This window comes from Antennarius striatus, chromosome 11, assembly GCF_040054535.1.
Source record: "Antennarius striatus isolate MH-2024 chromosome 11, ASM4005453v1, whole genome shotgun sequence".
Taxonomy (NCBI): Eukaryota; Metazoa; Chordata; class Actinopteri; order Lophiiformes; family Antennariidae; genus Antennarius; species Antennarius striatus.
This window is the reverse complement of record NC_090786.1, coordinates 1,527,831-1,550,117: the sequence shown is the minus strand read 5'-3', so window position 1 is coordinate 1,550,117 and position 22,287 is coordinate 1,527,831. Positions and strand designations below refer to the sequence as shown.

Below are 22,287 nucleotides of genomic sequence, written 5' to 3'. Positions count from 1 at the left end.
AAGAGCCAAGCTGCGGAAGTTCATTGTCCATTCTGTGGGGTTATTTTCGACGTCCCCAAGGCCCTTGCAAGCTTCGGCGCATTCCTGCTGAGTCCATGGGCGGTGTACCAGGATGGTTGGTGGCTGGCCATCCGGCTGGCCTGTGTAGGCCGGATTTGCAACGGCGAACATGGGGTATTGGGTGACAGCCCCAGTTGTTTGGGCTGGGCTATCGGGCCATGAGAGGGGGCCGTAGGCTTTGGGGAGTGGTTGAAACTGTGGGCTGCCTGTGTATGCTGGAGGGCTGCTGGTGGCGAATGGGTTGTTCATTTGTTGGGGTGAGTTTTGCACGCCCTCTTGTGGCAGCTCAGGATACAAGCGCTCTTGCTGTCTGCGAGCATGACGGGTGAGGGAGGGTGAGCTATCATCTGGTAGGCGTGGGTTGGCATTTCTTCTGAGGCGAAGTTTGGGTCCGCCCCTCGAGGGTGCTCTGAGGATATTCCTGTTTCTCGTCAGACTTGCTTTGGCTTTCGTGGCGATCACTTGCTTCAGTCGAGTGTTCGGATGGCTGTTTGGGCGTTGTCTCGTAGTCTGGGGAGATGCCCAGCTGACTGTTTTGCCTTCTTTTTCTCGTCTTTCTCTCGGATGGCGAGGACTCTTTTTGTGCTTTGTTCGAGCCAAAGTTTGGCCATTTTCAGCTCCTCATCTTTCACATTCGTTTTCTTTCCTTTCCTCAATTTTTCCTTTCGCTCTTCTCGCAATCTTCGGACCAATTCTGTCATTTCCTCAGAGTTCTTCAAACATGGGTTGAATCCGTGTTTCTTGATCCATTTTTTCAGAAATTTACATGAGTCCGCATGACATTGTTGCATAAAGCGGACGTCGGGTTTGGTTGCAATGTCTTTTGCTTGGGTCTGTCCCATGGTGCAAATGTTTGTGTGTGCGTGTGTGTGTGTGTGTGAGGAATGAGGGTTTGTAGTGTCCCAAACTTCAAACTACAACCACGAATTAGAACAAACAAAACGGAAAAGAAAACTTCATTTAGTTTTAAATAAAATCAGAATATTTCAGAAATTTCATGCGACAGAAATGTTCTTTACATTAAATTTGAGTAATAATGTCTTACAATGAAAAGGATGATTGTGTGTGTGTGTGTGTGTGTGTGTGTGTGCGTGAACGGACGACGCGCGCGAACGGAGCAAACGCTTGTCCACAGACACAATCTGCCACACAGCACAGAATGGATCCGCTGATCCGATGTTAGTTTATCATTCACTCTTAACTTTCACGTTTATAGCCAAGCAGTGGACACATCGAGGACAGACATGACATGAAACAATGAAACACTTTTTTGTTCGAACCATTTTATAGTGCACTTTTCCTTCTCTGGGCTTTTAACGTATTTTTTGTGAAGGCTGGACCAACGTTTGATTCTTAAAATTTAGGGTTTCTTTATAGTCGACTCTGGTACGCAGAAACGTTGCACCGAAGACACACTGCGTCGGTCTTGACGGACTCTTAACGTTTTTCGCCGCGGAATCAGTTTGAAACACTGTGGGTCGGTTCCCGGAACTTGACACACACTGCCGTGTATACAGGAAGATTCAGGTCCTAACTCAACTCAATAGGCACCCTTTTTCCAGCTCTCACGAGTTACTTTACGTGGGAGGGGGCCTGGTCAGTCGTCCCGGACAGACTGAACCTATTAGGAGATCTCTTGCTTATTTAAATTGGTATTATATGGTCCAGCCTTGCAACACAACAAAATTTCACTTGAATTCTTTTTATTCATCAGATTTGACCTTGTCCGATGTTGCCCTGGTTCACGGGGGACCCGTCACCGGAGCTTCTCCTCGGCGCAGGAAGTCAAGTTAGGCCTTTTTCGGAGCGACGAACGTAGTGTGATGGAATGTGGTTTGGTTCGATGGCCTTCGCGTTCCCGCGTCGATTTGAAGTCCAGGTCTTGGGTCCCGGGTTTCGGCACCAGAGAAATCTTCTTCTTTTCCTTTCGGCTTTTCCCTTCAGGGGTCGCCACAGCGAATCAATTTCCTCCATCTAACCCTGTCCTTTGAATCCTCTTCTCTCACACCAACTACCTTCATGTCTTCCCTCATTACATCCATAAACCTCCTCTTTGGTCTTCCTCTAGGTCTCCTGCCTGGCAGTTCAAAACTCAGCATCCTTCTACCAATATATTCACTATCTCTCCTCTGGACATGTCCAAACCATCTCAGTCTGGCCTCTCTGACTTTATCTCCAGAACCTCTAACATGTGCTGTCCCTCTGATGTACTCATTCCTGATCCTATCCTTCCTGGTCACACCCAGAGAGAACCTCAGCATCTTCATCTCTGCTACCTCCAGCTCTGTCTCCTGTCTTTTCTTCAGTGACACTGTCTCTAGACCAAACAACATCGCTGGTCTCACCACAGTTTTGTACACCTTTCCCTTCATTTTAGCTGAAACTCTTCTATCACACATCACACCTGACACTTTCCTCCATCCGTTCCATCCTGCCTGGACACGCTTCTTCACCTCTTTTCCACACTCTCCATTGCTCTGGACTGTTGAGCCTAAGTACTTAAAATCCTCCACCTTCTTGATCTCTTCTCCCTCTAACCTCACTATTCCACTTGGGTCCCTCTCATTCACACACATGTACTCTGTCTTACTGCGGCTAACCTTCATTCCTCTCCTTTCCAGGACAAACCTCCACTTCTCTAGCTTCTCCTCCACCTGTTCCCTGCTCTCACTACAGATCACAATGTCATCTGCAAACATCATAGTCCATGGAGATTCCTGTCTAACCTCGTCTGTCAGCCTGTCCATCACCATAGCAAACAAGAAGGGGCTCAGAGCTGATCCCTGATGCAGTCCCACCTCCACCTTGAACTCCTCTGTCACACCTACAGCACACCTCACCACTGTCTTACAGTCTTCATACATGTCCTGCACCGTTCTAACATACTTCTCTGCCACTCCAGACTTCCTCATACAATACCACAGTTCCTCTCTGGGCACCCTGTCATCAGCTTTCTCCAGATCTACAAAAACACAATGCAGCTCCCTCTGGCCTTCTCTGTACTTCTCTATCAACATCCTCAAAGCAAATACTGCATCTGTAGTACTCTTTTTTGGCATGAAACCATACTGCTGCTCACAAATGTTCACTTCTGCCCTTAGTCTAGCTTCCACTACTCTCTCCCATAACTTCATTGTATGGCTCATCAGCTTTATTCCTCTGTAGTTGCCACAACTCTGCACATCTCCCTTGTTCTTAAAAATGGGCACCAGCACACTTCTCCTCCATTCCTCAGGCATCTTCTCACTATCTAAGATCCTGTTGAACAACCCAGTCAGAAACTCTACCGCCACCTCTCCTAGACCCTTCCATACCTCTACAGGTATATCATCAGGACCAACTGCCTTTCCACTCTTCATCCTCTTCAGTGCCCTCCTCACTTCATCCTGACTAATCTTTGCTACATCCTGGTCCACAACAGTCACCTCTTCTAGTCTTTGTTCCCTCTCATTTTCCACGTTCATCAACTCTTCAAAGTACTCTTTCCATCTTCCCATCACACTACTGGCACCTGTCAATAGACTTCCATCCCTATCCTTAATCACCCTAACCTGCTGCACGTCCTTCCCATCTCTATCTCTCTGTCTTGCCAACCGGTATAGATCAGTCTCTCCCTCCTTACTGTCCAACCTAGCATACAAGTCATCATAAGCTTCTTGTTTGGCCTTTGCTACCTCTACCTTCACCTTACGCTGCATCTCCCTGTACTCCTGTCTACTCTCCTCAGTCCTCTCAGTGTCCCACTTCCTCTTGGCTAACCTCTTTCTCTGTATACACTCCTGTACCTCCTCATTCCACCACCAAGTCTCCTTATCTACTTTCCTTCCAGATGACACACCAAGTACTCTCCTACCTGTCTCCCTGATCACATTAGCTGTAGTTGTCCAGTCATCTGGAAGCACCTCCTGACCACCCAGAGCCTGTCTTAACTCCTTCCTAAAAGTCATGCAACACTCTTCCTTTTTCAGCTTCCACCATTTCGTCTTCTGCTCTGCCTTTGCCCTCTTCATCTTCCTCACCACCAGAGTCATCCTACACACCACCATCCTATGCTGTTTGGCTACACTCTCACCTACCACTACTTTGCAGTCACTGATCTCTTTCAGGTTACACCGTCTACACCAGATGTAGTCTACCTGTGTGCTCCTACCTCCACTCTTATAGGTTACCCTATGTTCCTGCCTCTTCTGGAAGAAAGTATTCACTACAGCCATTTCCATCCTTTTTGCAAAGTCAACTACCATCTGTCCTTCTGCGTTCCTCTCCTGGATACCAAACCTGCCCATCACCTCCTCATCACCTCTGTTTCCTGCACCAACATGTCCATTGAAGTCTGCTCCAATGACAACTCTCTCACTTCTAGATACGCTCTGCATCACTTCATCAAAGTCCGACCAGAATTTCTCCTTCTCCTCCAGCTCACATCCTACCTGTGGAGCATACCCGCTAACAACATTGAACATCACACCTTCTATTTCTAGCTTCAGACTCATCACTCTATCTGACACTCTTTTTACCTCCAGGACATTCCTAACAAACTCCTCCTTCAAGATAACTCCTACTCCATTTCTCTTCCCATCTACACCATGATAGAACAACATGAACCCTGCTCCTAGACTTCTAGCCTTGCTACCTTTCCACCTGGTCTCCTGGACACACAGTATGTCTACCTTCCTCCTCTGCATCATGTCAACCAACTCTCCACTTTTTCTTGTCATAGTTCCAACATTCAACGTCCCTACTCTCAGTCCTATACTCTTGGTGTTCCTCTTCTCTTTCTTCGTGCGAACGCACTTTCCTCCTCTCCTTCTTCGACCAACAGTAATCCAATTTCCACCGGCGCCCTGTAGGTCAACAGCGCCGATGGCGGTCGTTGTTAACCCGGGCCTAGACCAATCCGGTATGGAAGTCATAGGTTTGATTCGCATATTTGATTTGGCAAAAGTTTTACGCCGGGTGCCCTTCCTGACGCAACCCTCTGTATTTATCCGGGCTTGGGACCGGCACAATAAGACACTGGCTTGTGTCCTCTTGCGGCTACATTTTCGGCACCAGAGAAATGTTGGGTCTAAATCTCGAACATTCACTCAAAAACTGTTCTAAGCTAGACCAGGGTCATCCGACAAAGGCACCCAGAGAGGTTTTAAAGTTTTACCAGCTGCAGCAGGGAGAGACACAGAAGAGATGCACTTGACTTGGTGCAATTCAAAGTAGACTCTGACTCTGTCCCACCCGGCTGCTTTCTTTTATTAAAAAATGGATAGAGCAGGGTTAGATAAAGACGCGCGCAGGCGTCGTAACAGTTTAGATCACACACAAGGTCGAGAACAATAAGACCTTTTTCTACATGTTGGGAGTTAACTTGTGGTTATCTATGTTGGAACATTCTAATTGTCATCAAGGTTGTAGCTGTCTGCAGTAGGTGATTAACTGGAACAGGATGTGTTTGTTAGTACATTCGGGTGCAGCACTTCTTAAATGTAGATTATGACATTTTAGAAACACACATATACTTCATTTAAATTTTAGCTTATCTTACACATATTAATGTGACAATGTTGAGGATGACGTCAGTTTTAGTGAGTGAGACCTGTTGAATATTGAATTATACCCTCAAGGGTGAAAGGAAACAGATTGTTTGTTGTCCACGTCAACACAAAACCAGTTTTTAGGTCAATCTAATTGGTTTTCAACCAGTTTGTTCTCTTTTATAATTATACTCCAACTTCAGCCAGTGGTGAGGACATTCAACAAGGACATCATGGCTGTTAACATCCCAGGAGTGATAGTGATGGTGTTTTTCGACCTGCTGGTTCTTGGGACCGGAATCTGGGCTTCTTTCAAGTCCAAAAGGAAACAAAAGGAAAGTGGAGCCACTGGAATGGAGATGGTCCTGCTGGGAAACCGGAGCATCAACTGGGTGGTGGGGATCTTCACCATGACAGGTGAGGATAGTAGCTTGGAAAATTTGAGAAACTGCATTTTTATAGATCTAAATAGTAAACCCTTACTCAGAAGTGCTCAAGGTCAGTAAAATTAAAATACTTCTAAATCAATTGGAAGTTGTTTTTGGTATTTCTTTCCGTTAATTGACTCCATTTTTTCTTATCCATTCTGCAGCCACGTGGGTTGGAGCAGGCTTCATTGCTGGTACAGTTGAGTTGATCTGCACTCCATCCATGGGGCTGATCAGGGCTGTAATTGTGTTCCTGTCACACAGCACGACTTTTATAATTGGTTAGAATTTAAAATACATTTGATAGAATTCTGCATTTTGTATGTGTGAATGTGTAACGCAATAAATATAGTTTGACTGTCTCTTGCTGTTAGGGTGGTTAGTTAAATAATCATTCATTAATTGAATAATAATAAAAATAATAAGAATTTAATGCATTTTATGTCCAATATCTCAAATTAATATATAAACCTGTAATTAAAAGAATAAAAATGTGTTTAACATGTCAAATAGCTGGTAATGTCCCATTCAGTGATCAGGATAGCCACTCTGATCAATCGGGAACCTCCACACACTCCACTGCTTTCCAGTTACAGGCATTACACTGCCCACACAAATATCTATCGATCTATCTATCAGGTCTGCAGTTTGCCAAACCGATGAGAGACAGAGACTGTATGACGATGATGGACCCTTTCCACAACAAGTACGGGAAACAAGTAGCAGCCGCTCTGAGCCTGTTTGCAGTGTTTGTTGAACTCATCTGGCTGCCTGCAATTCTCACCGGTTTAGGTGAGTAGATACATAAACGTGACATCTTCTGCCAAACTCATACCGATGACATACAAGAGTTTATTTCAGTCTCATCATCTGATGATAGTTCCTTTGAGTAACTGTATCCATCAAATTGAAGAATGGATGCGTCAGAATTTTCTACCACATGAGGAAAAGACAGGAGTAATAATTTTTGGCTCCAAATATGAAATCGCAGATATCAGCGCTAACCTTGACTCCATGTCGCTGAACTTATTTCATGCATTCATTTTAGTGGATTGGGTTATTGCAACGGGTGGCCCCATTACGGGTCGCCACAGGTCGCCATCCTTTTTCATATCAGCCTATCTTCTGCATCTTCCTCTACACCAACTGTCCTCGTCTTCCTCAAAACATCCATCCATCCTGGATTCCTCCTGGGGAGGTTTTCTGGGCATGTCTGGAGGACATTCCCCAAGGAGACCTTGGGGAAGACCTAGGACACGCTGGAGGGACTATGTCTCTTGGCTTGATGAGTCATTTTAACATGATGTTAAATCTTAGCCTGTGGGGGGGTTAATGTCACGTGCTACAAATCATTAGCATTTGGGTAAATAGTCTTGCCATGTTTGCATGACCAGCCCTGATCCATGGTCCTGAAGCCTTATTAAGACATCTTCAAGTTTATATTGAATGTGAATGTTTAAATGTGTTTTGACTGAAACTATATTTAACAGGAGGAACCATGAGTGTGGTTCTGGACTTGCCCTACAACGTTTGTGTCTGGATCTCTGCTCTCATCGCCATCACCTACACCCTACTGGGAGGTCTCTACTCTGTGGCCTACACAGATGTTATACAGCTGGTCCTCATATTTGTCAGCTTGGTGAGTTATCAGACAGTTTAAGAGGAATCAAAATAAATCAGTTACGTAAAAGTCATTTATCATGTCCTGTTTATCAATCTCTCAGTGGATCTGTGTTCCCTTTGTCATGACGAGTCCTCACACCTTGGACATCAGTCAGACTCTGATGAACAACACCTTAAACGCTCCCTGGATTGGTCAACCAGAGATGAAAAGGATCTGGATCATGATTGACGACTTTCTCTTCATGGTAAAAAAGTTAAAGCATGTTTTGGATCAAATACATTCTACTCTGCACGGATAGTTGTAGGATAGTGATAAATGTCCGATGTTTTCTTTTGTAACCGAGTAGCACCAAGGAGAACGTAAATATCCTCTAACTGAAGTTGTTAAGTTTACGGTAGACTTGAGTGCCTGCTAAAGACTTGGTGAACAACTTGATAAAGTTAATCAGTTATGCTGCCTTTTTTTCCAGGGAGTCGGGGGTTTGGGATATCAAGACCTTCACCAAAGGATCTTGTCAGCTTCTTCCACAGCTTCAGCCAAGCGCTGTTGTTTCGCTGCTGCTATGCTCATATTTATATTTGCTATACCTCCTATTCTGATTGGAGCGGCTGCTGCATCAACTGGTAACAATTAACCTGACGTTTGACATTCAAACGTCGTTTGAAATAGAATCACAGACGAACATTGAAGGGATATATTACCAACAGGATAAACATACATCACAAAAAAGTCAAAAAGTTTTTGTTCCACCAGAAGACTGATGTGATATCCGTACTCCATCTGTTTGGTAACAATATGTTAGATCCTCAGAAAACAAGACAAATAGTGTAACGATGGATTTTGACTTTGTTTTAAAAGAAATTGGGGCCAATGATAGGCTGATCATTCAAAGCAGATCCATATCTGGGTGTGGATTCAGGATTACTTTGTTAAAGTCATGACATAAAGTGTTGGTTTTCATGATGTTGTACCAATACCTGTAATTACATATGATTTAATTGCACATGTCATGAATATACATATCAAAGATCCATTTTCAAAAATGACCAAAGCACCATTGGTCCAGAGCAGGGGTCGGTAACCCACGGCTACTGCTCCATGGGGTGATTCTAAAAACCCTTCAAACCAACAGAGGAAGGTGGACGTCACAAAAATAGATCATGTGATCCATTTTTCTGTCCATTCCCTCAGACTGGAACCAGACCACCTATGGTTCTCCATCTCCATACGAACGTGGGGAAGTTGCTCTCACTCTGCCCATCGTCCTGCAGCACCTCACCCCCACCTTCATCTCCGTCATCGGGATCGGATGTATAGCTGCTGCTGTGATGTCATCAGCTGACTCTGCTTTACTTTCTTCTGCTTCTCTCTTTACTTCAAACATCTACAAGACCATCCTGAGACCAAAGGTATTAAAAAACATTCATCTTATATATCTTAATGACTTCAAGGTGTGACAAGTGATTTTAAGGAGAAGAAATGGAGGTAAGGAGAACGCAAATGAAGTCCAAGACTATATGATTCCAAAGGACATAAGAAAGAGCAGGATTCATTGGTGTTCCAAGCGTGCAATTTGCAGGACTGACAAAATATCCCCAGAATACCGTCTGGGAATATCTATCCATCCAATTTTCTTGTCGTTTTCTTGAAAACTTCCAATCTGATTTGACTCTTTACTGAGTGGCTTGCACACTTGTGTGCCACAGAACAGTGGTTGGGAATCACTGCAATAAATATAAAAATATCCTCATGGAGAAGTAATGTTGGAAGAAGAGTTTAGAATCTTAGATTAGATCAGGAAATTGTAAGATTTTAATCTTTTAATTTTCTTCTTCAGGCATCGGACTGGGAGAATCACAGGGCAGTCCAGGTTTCGGTGGTGGTCGTGGGTGTGGTTGGAACATCTCTCACCATGCTGGATAATGGAATCATAACATTCTTGTTCCTGAGTTATGAGTTTGGTTACAACATTATTTTCCCTGAACTCTTCTGTGTCCTCTTCTTCAACATCTCCAATGGTTATGGGGCTATAATGGGTGTACTGGTGGCAGTGTTGTTAAAGGTGCTCAGTGGAGATCCATCACTGGGGTTAGAACCGATCCTACATTTCCCAGGATGCACTCTGGAGGATGGTGTTTACATCCAATATGCACCAATTAAGACTATCAACATGCTGTCCACCATTGCTGCCATCTTGTTGTTCTCCTACCTGGCTTCTGTCCTCTTCAACAAAGGTGTTCTACCTGAGAAGTGGGATGTGTTCAAAGTGAAATCCCAGCACTCACCAGTACCATTGACACCAGTAGGTGGCGCCATAGAGGAGATAGAGAAGGAGACTTTGGATTCAGGCGGAGCGAAGCATCACAGCATTGATCTGTAAAAGTTGTCATATTCCTGATTTCATAATTTTCTGATGTCTTAATTTTTGTTGGATGTGACAACGTGCCTTTATTGATCCCTGCTGTAAATAGATTCAACACGGAAATAAATGGTCAGTCTTTGGTTTTAGTTGAGAATCATTGACGCGAAGAAAACAACCAAGAGAAGAGAGTAAATAAACACACAAGTTCTCTATAAACGGTCATTTAATCTGCCGGCTGTGTCGCCTACATAATCCATGTAATTGTAGTACTGATGCACGTGTATCAAACTATTACAGGTATACCTCGGCTTCGTTTGTTCGAGTTACGTCGTTCTTAATTATGCATCAGTGTTAAATAAAAGTTCCACAGGACAATTAGAATCAACTTTACAAGGTTTTGATGCAGTTTTTCCGGACCCAGTTTGAGGGTCTAAGGCCACACGATGACGGAACTTTTTGAAAACTCAACTTTTGTGTTGCGTTTACACCTTCCGTCCACACGACAACGCAGATATCCGGAACGAAAACGCAACTTTTTAAAAACGCTGACGCCTGCGACGAAAACGTCTGTGATATCATAAATAAAGCTGTTTGACTGACGCAGATGTGATTCCTAACCTCAACATTCCACATATCAGATGACTCACTCTGCCTCATGCCCCACAGCTGCCATCAGTCATTCATAAAACTGAGACTATGTGTTGCTAGAAAAAATTATTCTTGTGCATATTTTTTTTATAATAAAGTTACTTTTAAAGATGTTGAAATATCCAAATGTCCTGCATGAGGGCAGTAATTGAAATAAAGCAAAAACACCAGATCTCATACTGGTTTCCACCCTGGCTTTTGACAAGCTCATTTTTAAACATTTTCTGCAGTTTTTTGAATAACTGTCTAAATAATGACCTGGAATGGTCAAGATCCACTAAGTTATTCATCTGGCTTCTCAGAAAGAGCATCAGTAAAGAAAGTAATCAACTTTTAAGACCTCTCAAACTCTCTTGATGGCTCTTCAAACACTGAAATGTTGTAAAACCAGTCACCCAAGTCCTCAAAGATGAACACTGAGGGCTTGGAAAAAAACGTATACATTGAATAGATGTTATACAAACTGAGTTTGTTAGTCACTACGCATCCCTGTTGGCTTCATTCCTCAAAAAAACCCACATGCAAGGTCACTCTAAAATTGTCCAAAGGTGTTAACATCTTTTTGCATGTGGCCTTGCGTTGAGTTGGCATCTATTTTGGGCTGTTCCCTACCTCTTGCTGGTAGACATCAGGGGTAGACTCCAACTGGGGGTAGAGTAACTGAAAGATGAATATCTACTTGTAATTCATTCAGGATTTGATGGTGTTGACTTGAAGACGTGAATTCATCTTCAAAAATCACAGTTTTACAACTCCTTTAAAAGTGCCGAGTCAATTCAAATGACGCAGCATACCCTTCAGACAGTGCCCGAGTTGCAATATATTTATTTGTCCTTCCTCTTCTGGCATAAAATGGCCACAGAGCTGGGATGGCAGGAGAAAAAAAAGAGGTGTGTTGTACAAGTAGTCCTCAAGATATGAACAGGCAACTTACAAACATATCTGAGTGCTGTAGTTCCCTTTTCTGCCACAACTCATGCCGAGACGTGTAACATTAACTGCCCACAGATCAAGTGTTTTCCACTATCACTGACAGGTGAATGGGGTTTGTTCAATGAAGGGGCGTGACCGACAGGTAGAGTGGGGCCGAAGTGGGGGAGTGGAATAACGCCAGCAGGCTGCTGGAAGCAGCCCGTGGTAAAGGAGTGGAATGTGTAAATGTATTACCAAAGTGACAAGTTAAAAAATCATTACTGTCAATGATCCCATTTTGTTTTTCGTTGAAAAGACAACAATGATTGCTTTTATGTGCATGACAACATGCTACTCCTAGCTGACCTAACTTTTGATCTATTCACTATCCCGCCAGTGAGAACGGCTACTACTGCTGAAAAGAACATGTTTTCTATTGAATCAACACAGGAAGTGAACGTATTTGACTTTATTTGGTGGCACCAAATCAAAATGCTCCCACACTTGACAATGCTTCTTGGAGGGCTCCATCACTCAAAATGACAAAAGTCAGAGTGTCACGTGAAAAACGACGACTGTTCATAACGTACAACGTGTGTAGAACAGGGATCTGATATTTCAGCCGCCATAAATACCCCGAGCATCACGCCAAAGTTTCACAGCTCCGCTGTCAAACCAAAGCAGTCAGCTGATCAGGTCTGAATGAAGCAATGAAGTGGTTCGACTGTATGTAAAAGCTCTGTCTCAAATAATTAGAGGTGCTCTGTGAGGTCAACACACTGATACAATGGATTACATTCAGAAAAGGATAGTATGCAAACAGAAATCTGGCAGTTAACTCTATGCGTTTAAAGTTTTTAGCTCACACCAATTAAATAAAACCGGTTTCAAAACACCGGTTTATGGTCCTGAGGGCATTGAAGATCATCCTCTACTGTGATTTGGAATGGAATGTGTCACCCAATTCATTCAGGCATCAGTGAGCCTAGAAGACAGTCAATCATGGCCATGAACGTCTCAGGAGTGATAGTGATGGTGGTTTTATGGAGAAAGATACCAAAGAAGACATTTCACATAGCACAAGCAATGCTGTTCAATGATTGAACCCAATTACTGCACTGGTAACAGCTGCACCAGAATCCAAACTATTACAGTAATCTCTTGCTCTTTTGAGGTTCATGATGCACAACTTCACTGACCCATCGCTCATGACCATAGGTGAGGGTAGGAACGAAGATTGAACGGTAGCTCCCTCTTTGTGACAACAGGGCGGTAAAGTGACTGCAATACCGCTCCTGCTGCCCCAATTCTCCGTCCAATCTCACGCTCCATCGTTCCCTCACTCGTGAACAGGACCACCACCTGGTGCTCCCTCAACAACCTGACACTGAACTCGAAAACCAAGGAGATGGTGCTGGACGTAAGGAGAAAGAGGGAGGATCCCTCACCTCTACTAATCCAGGGGGACCTTGTGGAACGGGCCAGCGACTTAAAGTTCCTGGGAACACACATCTCAGAGGACCTTACATGGGGCACTAACTATTTTCTAACAATTTCTAACGTAGCTTTACACAGGAAACTAAAAATTATATTCATTTGCCCCATTTATTCATGTGATGCATGCAGATTTGGTCCCCTTCTTTTCATCCTCTGCAATCTGTCATTCGGTCTTTTTTCTTTCACTCAGTCATTTTCTAAACCCACTTCATCTGCTTTTGCTGGGTCTCGGGGTGCGGCAGCCTATCCCAGCCGACTTGGGGAGTGAGGCAGGAGTTGTAAAATGTGTGATTTTGAATTAATTTACTCATCTGTGTCAGATTCTGCCTTTTCTCTGAACCCTGCTTTTTGCCTGCCCCTTGCCTGATCTGTCAGCCAGTTTGGACTTACTCCTGTAACTGATTCTGCCTGATTCCAACCTGCCTGATTGAACTGATTTCCGATCCTATACAACATGGTCACCACTAGAGACAACCTCAACATCTTCATTTCCTCCATCTCCAGCGTGGCTTCATGTCTTCTTTTCAGCAGCGGTGTCTGTAATCCATCAATCATGGTGTAACTTTATCCGTCATTCTAGCAGACTCTTCTGCCCCACAAGACACCTGACACTTTCCTACACTTGTTTCAGCCTGCTTGGATCCGTTTCTTCAACTTGTTACCACACACAGTTGTTTTGGACAGTTTTGGGCTGAAATGTATTAACAGTCCTCCATTTTTGCTATTTCACTCATGAATTCAACAAGACTGGCAGAGGGAACCCAACAGAGAAGCAGGCAGGTCGAGAGTCTCAGAATATTTCATTAAAACTTCCTGCCAAACCACATTTTGTTGGTTAACTTTCGGTCTTCTCCGGGCCACTGCTTGATTATTCAACATTCTTGACTTGTCATGGCAACAAAAAGATAACTTGGGAGATTGTTTTTTTTAGAACAATCTTGGAGTACCCTGATTTTTCAGGGATTTCTCCAGTTTTATGAATCACTCACACTTCTTATAACATCATTGATAAATATCAATCGATAAATACTAGATTCAGATACAACAGATAAATACTAGACACAACACTGACAATACAAGACATATAGTACACTACTTGACAGTCTGAAGAAAAATGCTGTTGGACGTCCTTCCCAATTAGGTACTCTGAATTGTATTTGTTGCGACTGCTGCTATAGAGCCCTCTGCTGCACTGTACATGAAGGAGAACCTCGGTCTCTCTGTGGAGGCGCTTTGTGACAGGAACCTGTCACTGAAGGCAGAAGGAGGCTGGCAGAAGGTAGTGTGCAGGAGGTGGCTGGTGTTCCTGGCCTTGGACATGGTCCTACCTTCCAGAATTGTCTTCAGAGGCCAGGCCAACCGAACCACTGAACCTGATTAACAGATGAGTCCTACGATCTTCACTGTCTTTTCCTGTCCCCACCACCCCAACATCATTTTTTGCATTGGGGTGGACCTGTATCTGGTGGGGTAATCAAGGCTGAACAATGTTGCTGCAGATTTAACATACTCAGCATTCCACACTTTAACACCTTACCCCCTTACAAACTCACAGAGAAGCTCCAGACACCTGGACTGACCCATATGCTGTGTGGCTTCCCAGGACAACACCAGCACCATTAAAGTTGCGGATGACTGGAGATAGAGAGGGTGAAAACCTTCGAGTTTCTTGGAACCTACATTACCAAGGACCTCACCTGGTGTCACAATACCCAACAAATCATCAAGAAGTACCAACAGAGATTGTACTTCTTGAGAAAGTTTTACAGCTCTTTCGACACATGCATTATAGACATGCATGGTGGTCAGGATACTTACCACCTCAATCACTGGTACAGAAACTGTATTGCACAAGACAGGAAGGCTCTCCAGTGTTGATCAAGGCTTCACAGCACATTGCCGGGGCAGTCTTCCCCTCACTCCAAGGCACTCACAAAACCAGAGTCCTTCATAGAACACAAATTGTCATAAGAGACAGCACATATCCACAACACACTATACTCCTACTATCAGGCCAACGCTACAAGAGCTTGAAGTTCAGTACCACAAGGCTGGCAAACAATTTCTACCCACAAGCCATCAGGCTTTTCAATGAATCGCCACAGGCAACACACACGCATGTTCATAACAGTGTGCTTTTTATCATTGCCGTTAATCAGTTAATCATTCTTGTTTTTTTTTTATTGTTACTATTTATTTACTCTATACTTCTATCCTCTTCAACAAAGGTGTTCTACCTGAGAAGTGGGATGTGTTCAAAGTGAAAGCCCAGCACTCACCAGTACCACTGTCACCAGTAGGTGGCATCAAAGACAGATGTTATGTCAGATGTTATGTTTAGAGGAAAGAGCATGTCGATATCTGTTGACAGTATAATCAAATGTGTAACTGTTGGAGTGTCTGCAACAAAAGGCCAGAATATAGTTGTGAACTGTGTTTACAGGGCACCAGACTCAAATAGAGCAGATGGAAATGCTGGTTAATTCTTGGATAAATGCTGTCTGTCTACTGAAGGACGTTAACATGATCGTTATATTGTTGTCAAGACACCCTCAGAACACTGGCAAGGTCAAGTTCTTGTTTTAACCATCTATAAAGTTAACAAACTTTGTTGTTGCTAGGAAGAACAGAAACATGCTCATGCTCTAGGTTACCAAAGCTAATATCTGGAGTAGCAGGAAATTGGATGTAATGATCGAAATAACTGATAGAAACAACAATGTGCCACAATGACAGTGAAAATTCAATGTACTTGTTGAAAAACATATTGTGTTGAGAGAAGACAGACGAATTCTCTAAAGTTTTTAATGTTGAGATAAAGATGATGAAGACTAAATCAAGGATGAACAGATTTTGCTCTCAACAGAGTGATGCAGTATGTTTCATTTTGGAATGGATGGTATGAATGAATGGTATGTGAGCAGACAGCTTTGAATTGTCTTCTCTTTACCTCGTAAAGACTTTATGGGACTTTCATGAAGTACATAGAAACCAGTTTTTACAGAGGTCTTCTACTGTGATCTGGAATGCAGACGGCTGACAAAATCATTGAGACATCAGTGATCCAGGAAGACAGTCAACAAGTCCATCATGGCGCTGAACGTCCCAGGAGTGATAGTGATGGTGGTTTTCTACCTGCTGGTTCTTGGGACTGGAATCTGGGCTTCTTTCAAGTCCAAAAGGAAACAGAAGAGAAGTGGAGCCACTGGAATGGAGATGGTCCTGCTGGGAAACCGGAGCATCAACTGGGTGGTGGGGGTCTTCACAATGACAGGTGTGTACAGTTGAAACTGAGTATTGGGTGGGTTTAATTCCCCTTCAGAATAACCACATAAATGGCCGCTGTTCTGGTATCTTTTATCGTTAGGGTTAGGGTGTTTAGAATTAATTACCTTAAATCAATGTGTTATAAATATTAATTGCTGTGTATTGATCTGACCTGCAGCTACGTTTGTCGGAGGGGCCACGGTCGTTGGCACAGTTGAGATGATGTACACGCCCTCCATGGGATTGACATGGACAATGATCATGTTAATATCAAACAGCTCAAGTTTTATTATTGGTAAGAGTGCTGTTCAAATATAAATGTAATATAATAAAACTAGCAACTAGAAGAGGGGCACTAAAATAGAGTTATTCATAGAAGTAAATGTGGCCTTTTAAGTATGGTTAATATAGAATAATTACTGTACTTAAATCAATGATAACTATATGGAAGCAATCATTTGGAGTAAGCAAGGCAGATAGCAGCAACCTTCTTTTAAAATTTTAATAATAACCAGTACTTAAATTGTCCCTCTTGGGGAAGTGTGAAGTGTAAAAAGAATTTCCCCAAGAGGGACATTTAAAGCACTAGTTATTATTATTATTAACATTAAGGTTGCTGCTTCTTCTCTTATTAGGCTTCTCCAGATACCTGTAGGCCTCAGTCACGTTTATGCAGCAGAACTCTTTTTGTTTCAGAACTTTTAGCCCTGCAGCATGAATGTTGTTGAAAAAAAATGTATGGATTACTTCAAATCTAGAAAAATGAAATACAAAGAAAATGAATACATGAAAAATAATTTCTTCTTCTTAATATATTTATTAAATACATATTTAACATTTATATATTAATATAAATGTAAAGCTGTTCAACATCACCATATTTTTGGTCCACATTACTTACTGAGCATCAATAACTCATGAATAAAAGATATATTCGAATATGCTTGACATTTTGTTGGCGTCTGATCTGAACGTCTTGTATGACGTTTATTCATTTGTATGAAAAATTGTATTCTTCTTGTTTTTCTGTTCTCAAATGTAGAAGCTTTGTTTTTTGCCAAACCAATGAGAGAAAGGAGGTTTTTGACGATGCTGGACCCTTTCAACATCAAGTATGGAAAAGTGATGACAGCTGTGATGAGCTTGGCTTCTCTTTGTTGTGATGTGACTTGGCTCCCATCGACACTCACTGGTTTAGGTACAACACTATACTTTTATTATTCAATGGCTGGTTACAAATGTTCACTGACACAATGTGTTTAACAGGAGGAACCATGAGTGTGGTTCTGGATTTGCCGTTCTCTGTTTGTATCTGGATCTCTGCTGCTGTGGCCATTATATACACCCTACTGGGAGGTCTCTACTCTGTGGCCTACACAGACGTTATACAGGTTGTCCTGATATTTGCCGGCATGGTGAGTTTGCTGCTTTTTTTCATAGCATGGTGTCACCGTTTATTTGAAGAAAAGTTTCCCACAAAGCATCAAAAAGTCCTAAAGTTTTATTTATAATTTACGTTTGTGTTTCTCTTTCAGTTCATCTGTGTTCCCTTTGTCATGACGAGTCCTCACACCTTGGACATCAGTCAGACTCTGATGAACAACACCTTACACACTCCCTGGATTGGACAACCAGAGATGAAGAAGATCTGGATCATGGCTGATGACTTCTTGTTCTTTGTAAGGAAACATGACCTCTACCCGACACAATGTTTGATTGATCCCTTCACATTGTGATATAACAATACTACAAGGAATCATACTTGTATATACTCAATTTGTAGACACCCACCCAATTTGTATAATGTCAACCAGTGTCAAGGTGAGAGTAACTATCGTATGACTGTAGTTTGAGGTGGGTGTTGATGCTGTTCAAGTGTTTAAATAAATCAACTATCTGGTTAACTTTTCAGGCACTGGGCTTATTGGGTTATCAGTGGGTCCACCAGAGGATCATGTCATCTTCTTCCACAACCACAGCCAAGATCACATGCTTTGTAACTTTCTTCACCATACTCATATTTGGGATACCTGTGATATTGCTCGGTGCAGCTGCTTCATCTACAGGTAATGAGTGAATGAATGTTTGAAAATGAAATTAATAACACACCATAGTACAAGAAAAGTCAAGATATGTTTGTCATTGTTCATTTGTATGTAAAACTGACGTGAGAAAAATACAAACTATTAAAACGTGTCCTAGGTCATCCCCGAGGTCTCCTCCCAGTAGGACATGCCCGGAACACCTCCCCAGGGAGGCGTCCATGAGGCATCAGGAACAGATGCCAGAGCCACCTTAGCTGGCTCCGCTCTAGGTGGAGGAGCAACGGCTCTACTCTGACCTCCTCCCTGGTGACTGAGCTCGTCACCCCATCTCTAAGGGTGCGCCTCCCCACTCTACGGGGGGGAGAACATGGTCAACCCTATGAGATCTGACAGAAGTTTTCTCGGAGGTGGGAGTTGAAGACCTCACTGACAGAGGGTTCTGCCAGACATTCCCAACAGACTCTCACAACAAATTTGGGCCTGCCAAGTCTGCCTGGCCCCGTGCTCTGCCAGCGGATCCAGCTCACCACCGGGTGGTGATTGGTTGACAGCTTTGCCTCTCTCTTCACCCGAGTGTCCAACACACAGGGTTGGAGGTCTGATGATACAACAACAAAGTCAATCATCGACCTCCGGCCTAGGGTGACCTGGTGCCACTTATGGACATCCCTGTGGTTGAACAAGGTGTTTGTTATGGACAAACTGCGACTAGCACAGAAGTCTAATAACAGAACACCACTCCTTTACAGATCGGGGAGGTCGTTCATCCCAATCACCCCTTTCCAGGTCTTACTGTCATTGCCCATGTGAGCGTTGAAGTCCCCAAGGAGAACAATGGAGTCCACAGTTGGAGCACTACTCAGTACCCCTCCCAGAGACTCCAAGAAGGCCGGGTATTCCACACTGCCCGTAGGCCGAAACAACAGTGAGACACCTGCTCTCAACCCGAAGGCGCAGGATGCAACCCTCTTGTTCACTGGGGTAAACTCCAACATATGACGGCTGAGCTGTGGGGCTACAAGCAAGCCCACACATGTCCGCTGCCTCTCACCTTGGGCAACACCAGAAAAGTGTAGAGTCCATCCCCTCTCAAGGGTTTTGGTTCCAGAGCCCAAGCTGTGGGTGGAGGTGAGCCCAACTATATCTAGTCGGTACCTCTCTGCCTCCCTCACAAGCTCTGGCTCCTTTCCCCCCAGCGAAGTGACATCCCATGGCCCTTGAGCTAGACTCTGTCTAGGGATTGGGTCATCGAGCCCCATGCTGACGACTGCCACCGAATCCATACTGCACCTGTCCCCTACGGTTTTCTTGGCAGGTGGTGAGTCGACCGGAGAAAATTGGCTTCTCTCATATTAAAGTTTTCTGATCATACAATCATTGGAGAAAGAAGTTTTTTAGAATATTAGCAAAGTGCTCGTTCATTCATTTTAATTGTTTCTCCTTAATTCTTCAAACTCTATTACACTGATCATGTGAACATTTTAAACCCCTTTCAACTTCAGACTGGAACCAGACCACCTATGGTTCTCCATCCCCATATGAACGTGGAGAAGCTGCTATGGTTCTACCCATCGCCCTGGAACACCTCACCCCATCCTTCATCTCCATCATTGGTATTGGATGTATAGCAGCTGCTGTGATGTCATCAGCTGACTCGGCTTTACTGTCAGCATCTTCTATCTTCACCTCTAACATTTACAAGAACATCCTGAGATCTCAGGTATAGAATATAATTATTCCAAGTGATGTCTGAAAGTATTGTGTCCTTCTGTCCATGTCTGTGTGATGGATCCCCTGTGTCAGCAACTCCTATTCTAGATTTCTAGCTTCAATCTTGGTGACTGTTCATGGTGTTACGAAGCTGCATCATGATATGAACTAAACTTGATTGTGGGTTAAAATGATTATGGAAAATGAAAGTGTCAGTCATGTCCTGTTAGCCTGATCTATCTCTACTGTCTCCTTCAGGCATCGGACAGAGAGATCCAGTGGGTGATCCGTGCTGCTGTGGTGGTCGTGGGTGTAGTTGGAACATCCCTCACCAGCCTGAAGAACAGCATTGTAGTTTTTTGGTTCCTTGGTTCTGAAGTGGCGTATGTAGTAATATTCCCTCAGCTCGTCTGTGTTCTCTTCCTGAACATCTCCAACAGTTATGGAGCTATTATGGGCGTAGTGATAGGATTGGTTTTAAGACTGCTCAGTGGGCACCCATCATTAGGATTAGAACCGGTCCTACATTTCCCAGGATGCACTCTGGAGGATGGGGTTTATGTCCAGTATTCTCCAGTTAAGACCATCTCCATGCTGTCCACCATTGCTGCCATCTTGTTGTTCTCCTACCTGGCTTCTGTCCTCTTCAACAAAGGTGTTCTACCTGAGAAGTGGGATGTGTTCAAAGTGAAAGCCCAGCACTCACCAGTACCACTGACACCAGTAGATGGCACCACAGACGAAAATAAGTAAATGAACAGAAACAACTCTGTTAATACTTCTACTCAAACGAGTTCCCCTCATGTATAACATGGATTATTTTTAAAATACTATATAACATAGAAAGTGAATCACACTGCTTTTTGTAACATTTTATCAAACTAATTGTACAAAAAAAAAGATTAAATTCCTCAAATTATTTTTAGAAATTTCTTATTTACATCCTAATGGGGTGGCAGTGGCTCAGCGGTAGAGCGGGTCATCCAATATTCCAAGATCAGCAGTTCGATTGTTGCGACCACCCAGTCACTTTGGAGTGTGAGCTGACAGGGGGAGGCGTCAGCTCACCTCCCGAGCACTGCCGAGGCGCCCTTGGGCGAGGCGCCGTCCGTTTTACAATCTGCTCATTGGAGGCGCACCATGAACAAGCTGCCTGGAGCTCTACCTCCGCCTCACATGCATGCCCACAGTTCTCTTGTGTGTGTGTGTTATGGGCCTATACACACTACTACCTACTAACCATGCGTGGAGTGGACTCCTAATTTCCCTTCGGGGATTAATACAGTTAATAAAATTAAATAGAATTAATGATGTAAATGTATGTGGAATGGAGAAAAAAAGTAAATATAATACCAATAAAAAATGGACTAGATAGGATGGGCTGGACAGGTGTCCTTTACTCAAAATACACTTGAGTGAGTGCGTAACAAGACATGTGAGTAGACCCAAAACGGAGATAATGAACAGCAAAGTGTTTGCTGAACTCTTTGCTTTTTATTATCATCGTTTCTGAAATAAATAATAAACAAAAAAAATCACGAGTGACTCAACAATAGTTTTGAAATAGCAAGCATTGTAATATGATTACATGTTCTATTCTTATAAATTGTACATTAACATGATATTATGTGCTTTTAATAGTTTTATCGTGATTTTCAGTCTAACAACTGCGTTAATTTGAGCGAAATGACATAAACTTGATTATCATTTTTCCATGTATTCTTTTGTAGCCGACATATAATATAGAATAACTTAACTCGAAACAACTCGTTTTTTAAATTTTATCATATGTTGTTTTTATGTTGGCCTCTAATTTTCACTGAGGGCCACATCAGCATCATGGCTGTCCTCGAAGGACCAGATGTAACGTATACATGTAACCAAATGTAACTCAATACAAAGTAAAATAAATGTAACTACTCCTTAAAGTTAAATAACTAAATTTATTACTTATTCAAGTTACAAACAATGCAGTTGCACGGAAAAAATATGTTTGCTTGTTTTTCTGTTATAACATAAAACCTTGTAATTTGTCAGCTTATTAAACCCACAGAACTCCCATCAATCCAGGCTCAAACTATCCAAGAAAATAAAGAAAAATAACATCAAACACAAGTTAAGACATGAACTTTGTTTAAACCTGACCTTTTATGATCTCGCGGGCAACATGAAATGATGTAACAGGCCACATTTGGCCCCCGGGCCT

At 43.1% G+C, this 22,287-nt stretch overlaps 2 protein-coding genes across 2 annotated transcripts; both read left to right on the top strand.

Annotated features, from left to right (window-relative positions):
• Positions 1-5,821: 5,821 nt before the first annotated feature.
• On the top strand, positions 5,822-10,020 carry LOC137604056 (high affinity choline transporter 1-like). Its single transcript, XM_068327988.1, has 6 exons — positions 5,822-6,005; positions 7,507-7,655; positions 7,741-7,884; positions 7,987-7,999; positions 8,832-9,049; positions 9,478-10,020. The coding sequence occupies exons 1-6, from the start codon at positions 5,822-5,824 to the stop codon at positions 10,018-10,020; spliced, it is 1,251 nt and encodes a 416-aa protein (XP_068184089.1).
• Positions 10,021-16,149: 6,129 nt separating this feature from the next.
• LOC137604055 (high-affinity choline transporter 1-like) lies at positions 16,150-20,834 on the top strand. The gene is made up of 8 exons (XM_068327985.1): positions 16,150-16,333; positions 16,505-16,621; positions 17,369-17,524; positions 17,593-17,741; positions 17,862-18,005; positions 18,239-18,392; positions 19,874-20,091; positions 20,340-20,834. Exons 1-8 carry the CDS (start codon positions 16,150-16,152, stop codon positions 20,832-20,834), a joined length of 1,617 nt encoding a protein of 538 aa, XP_068184086.1.
• Positions 20,835-22,287: the final 1,453 nt, after the last annotated feature.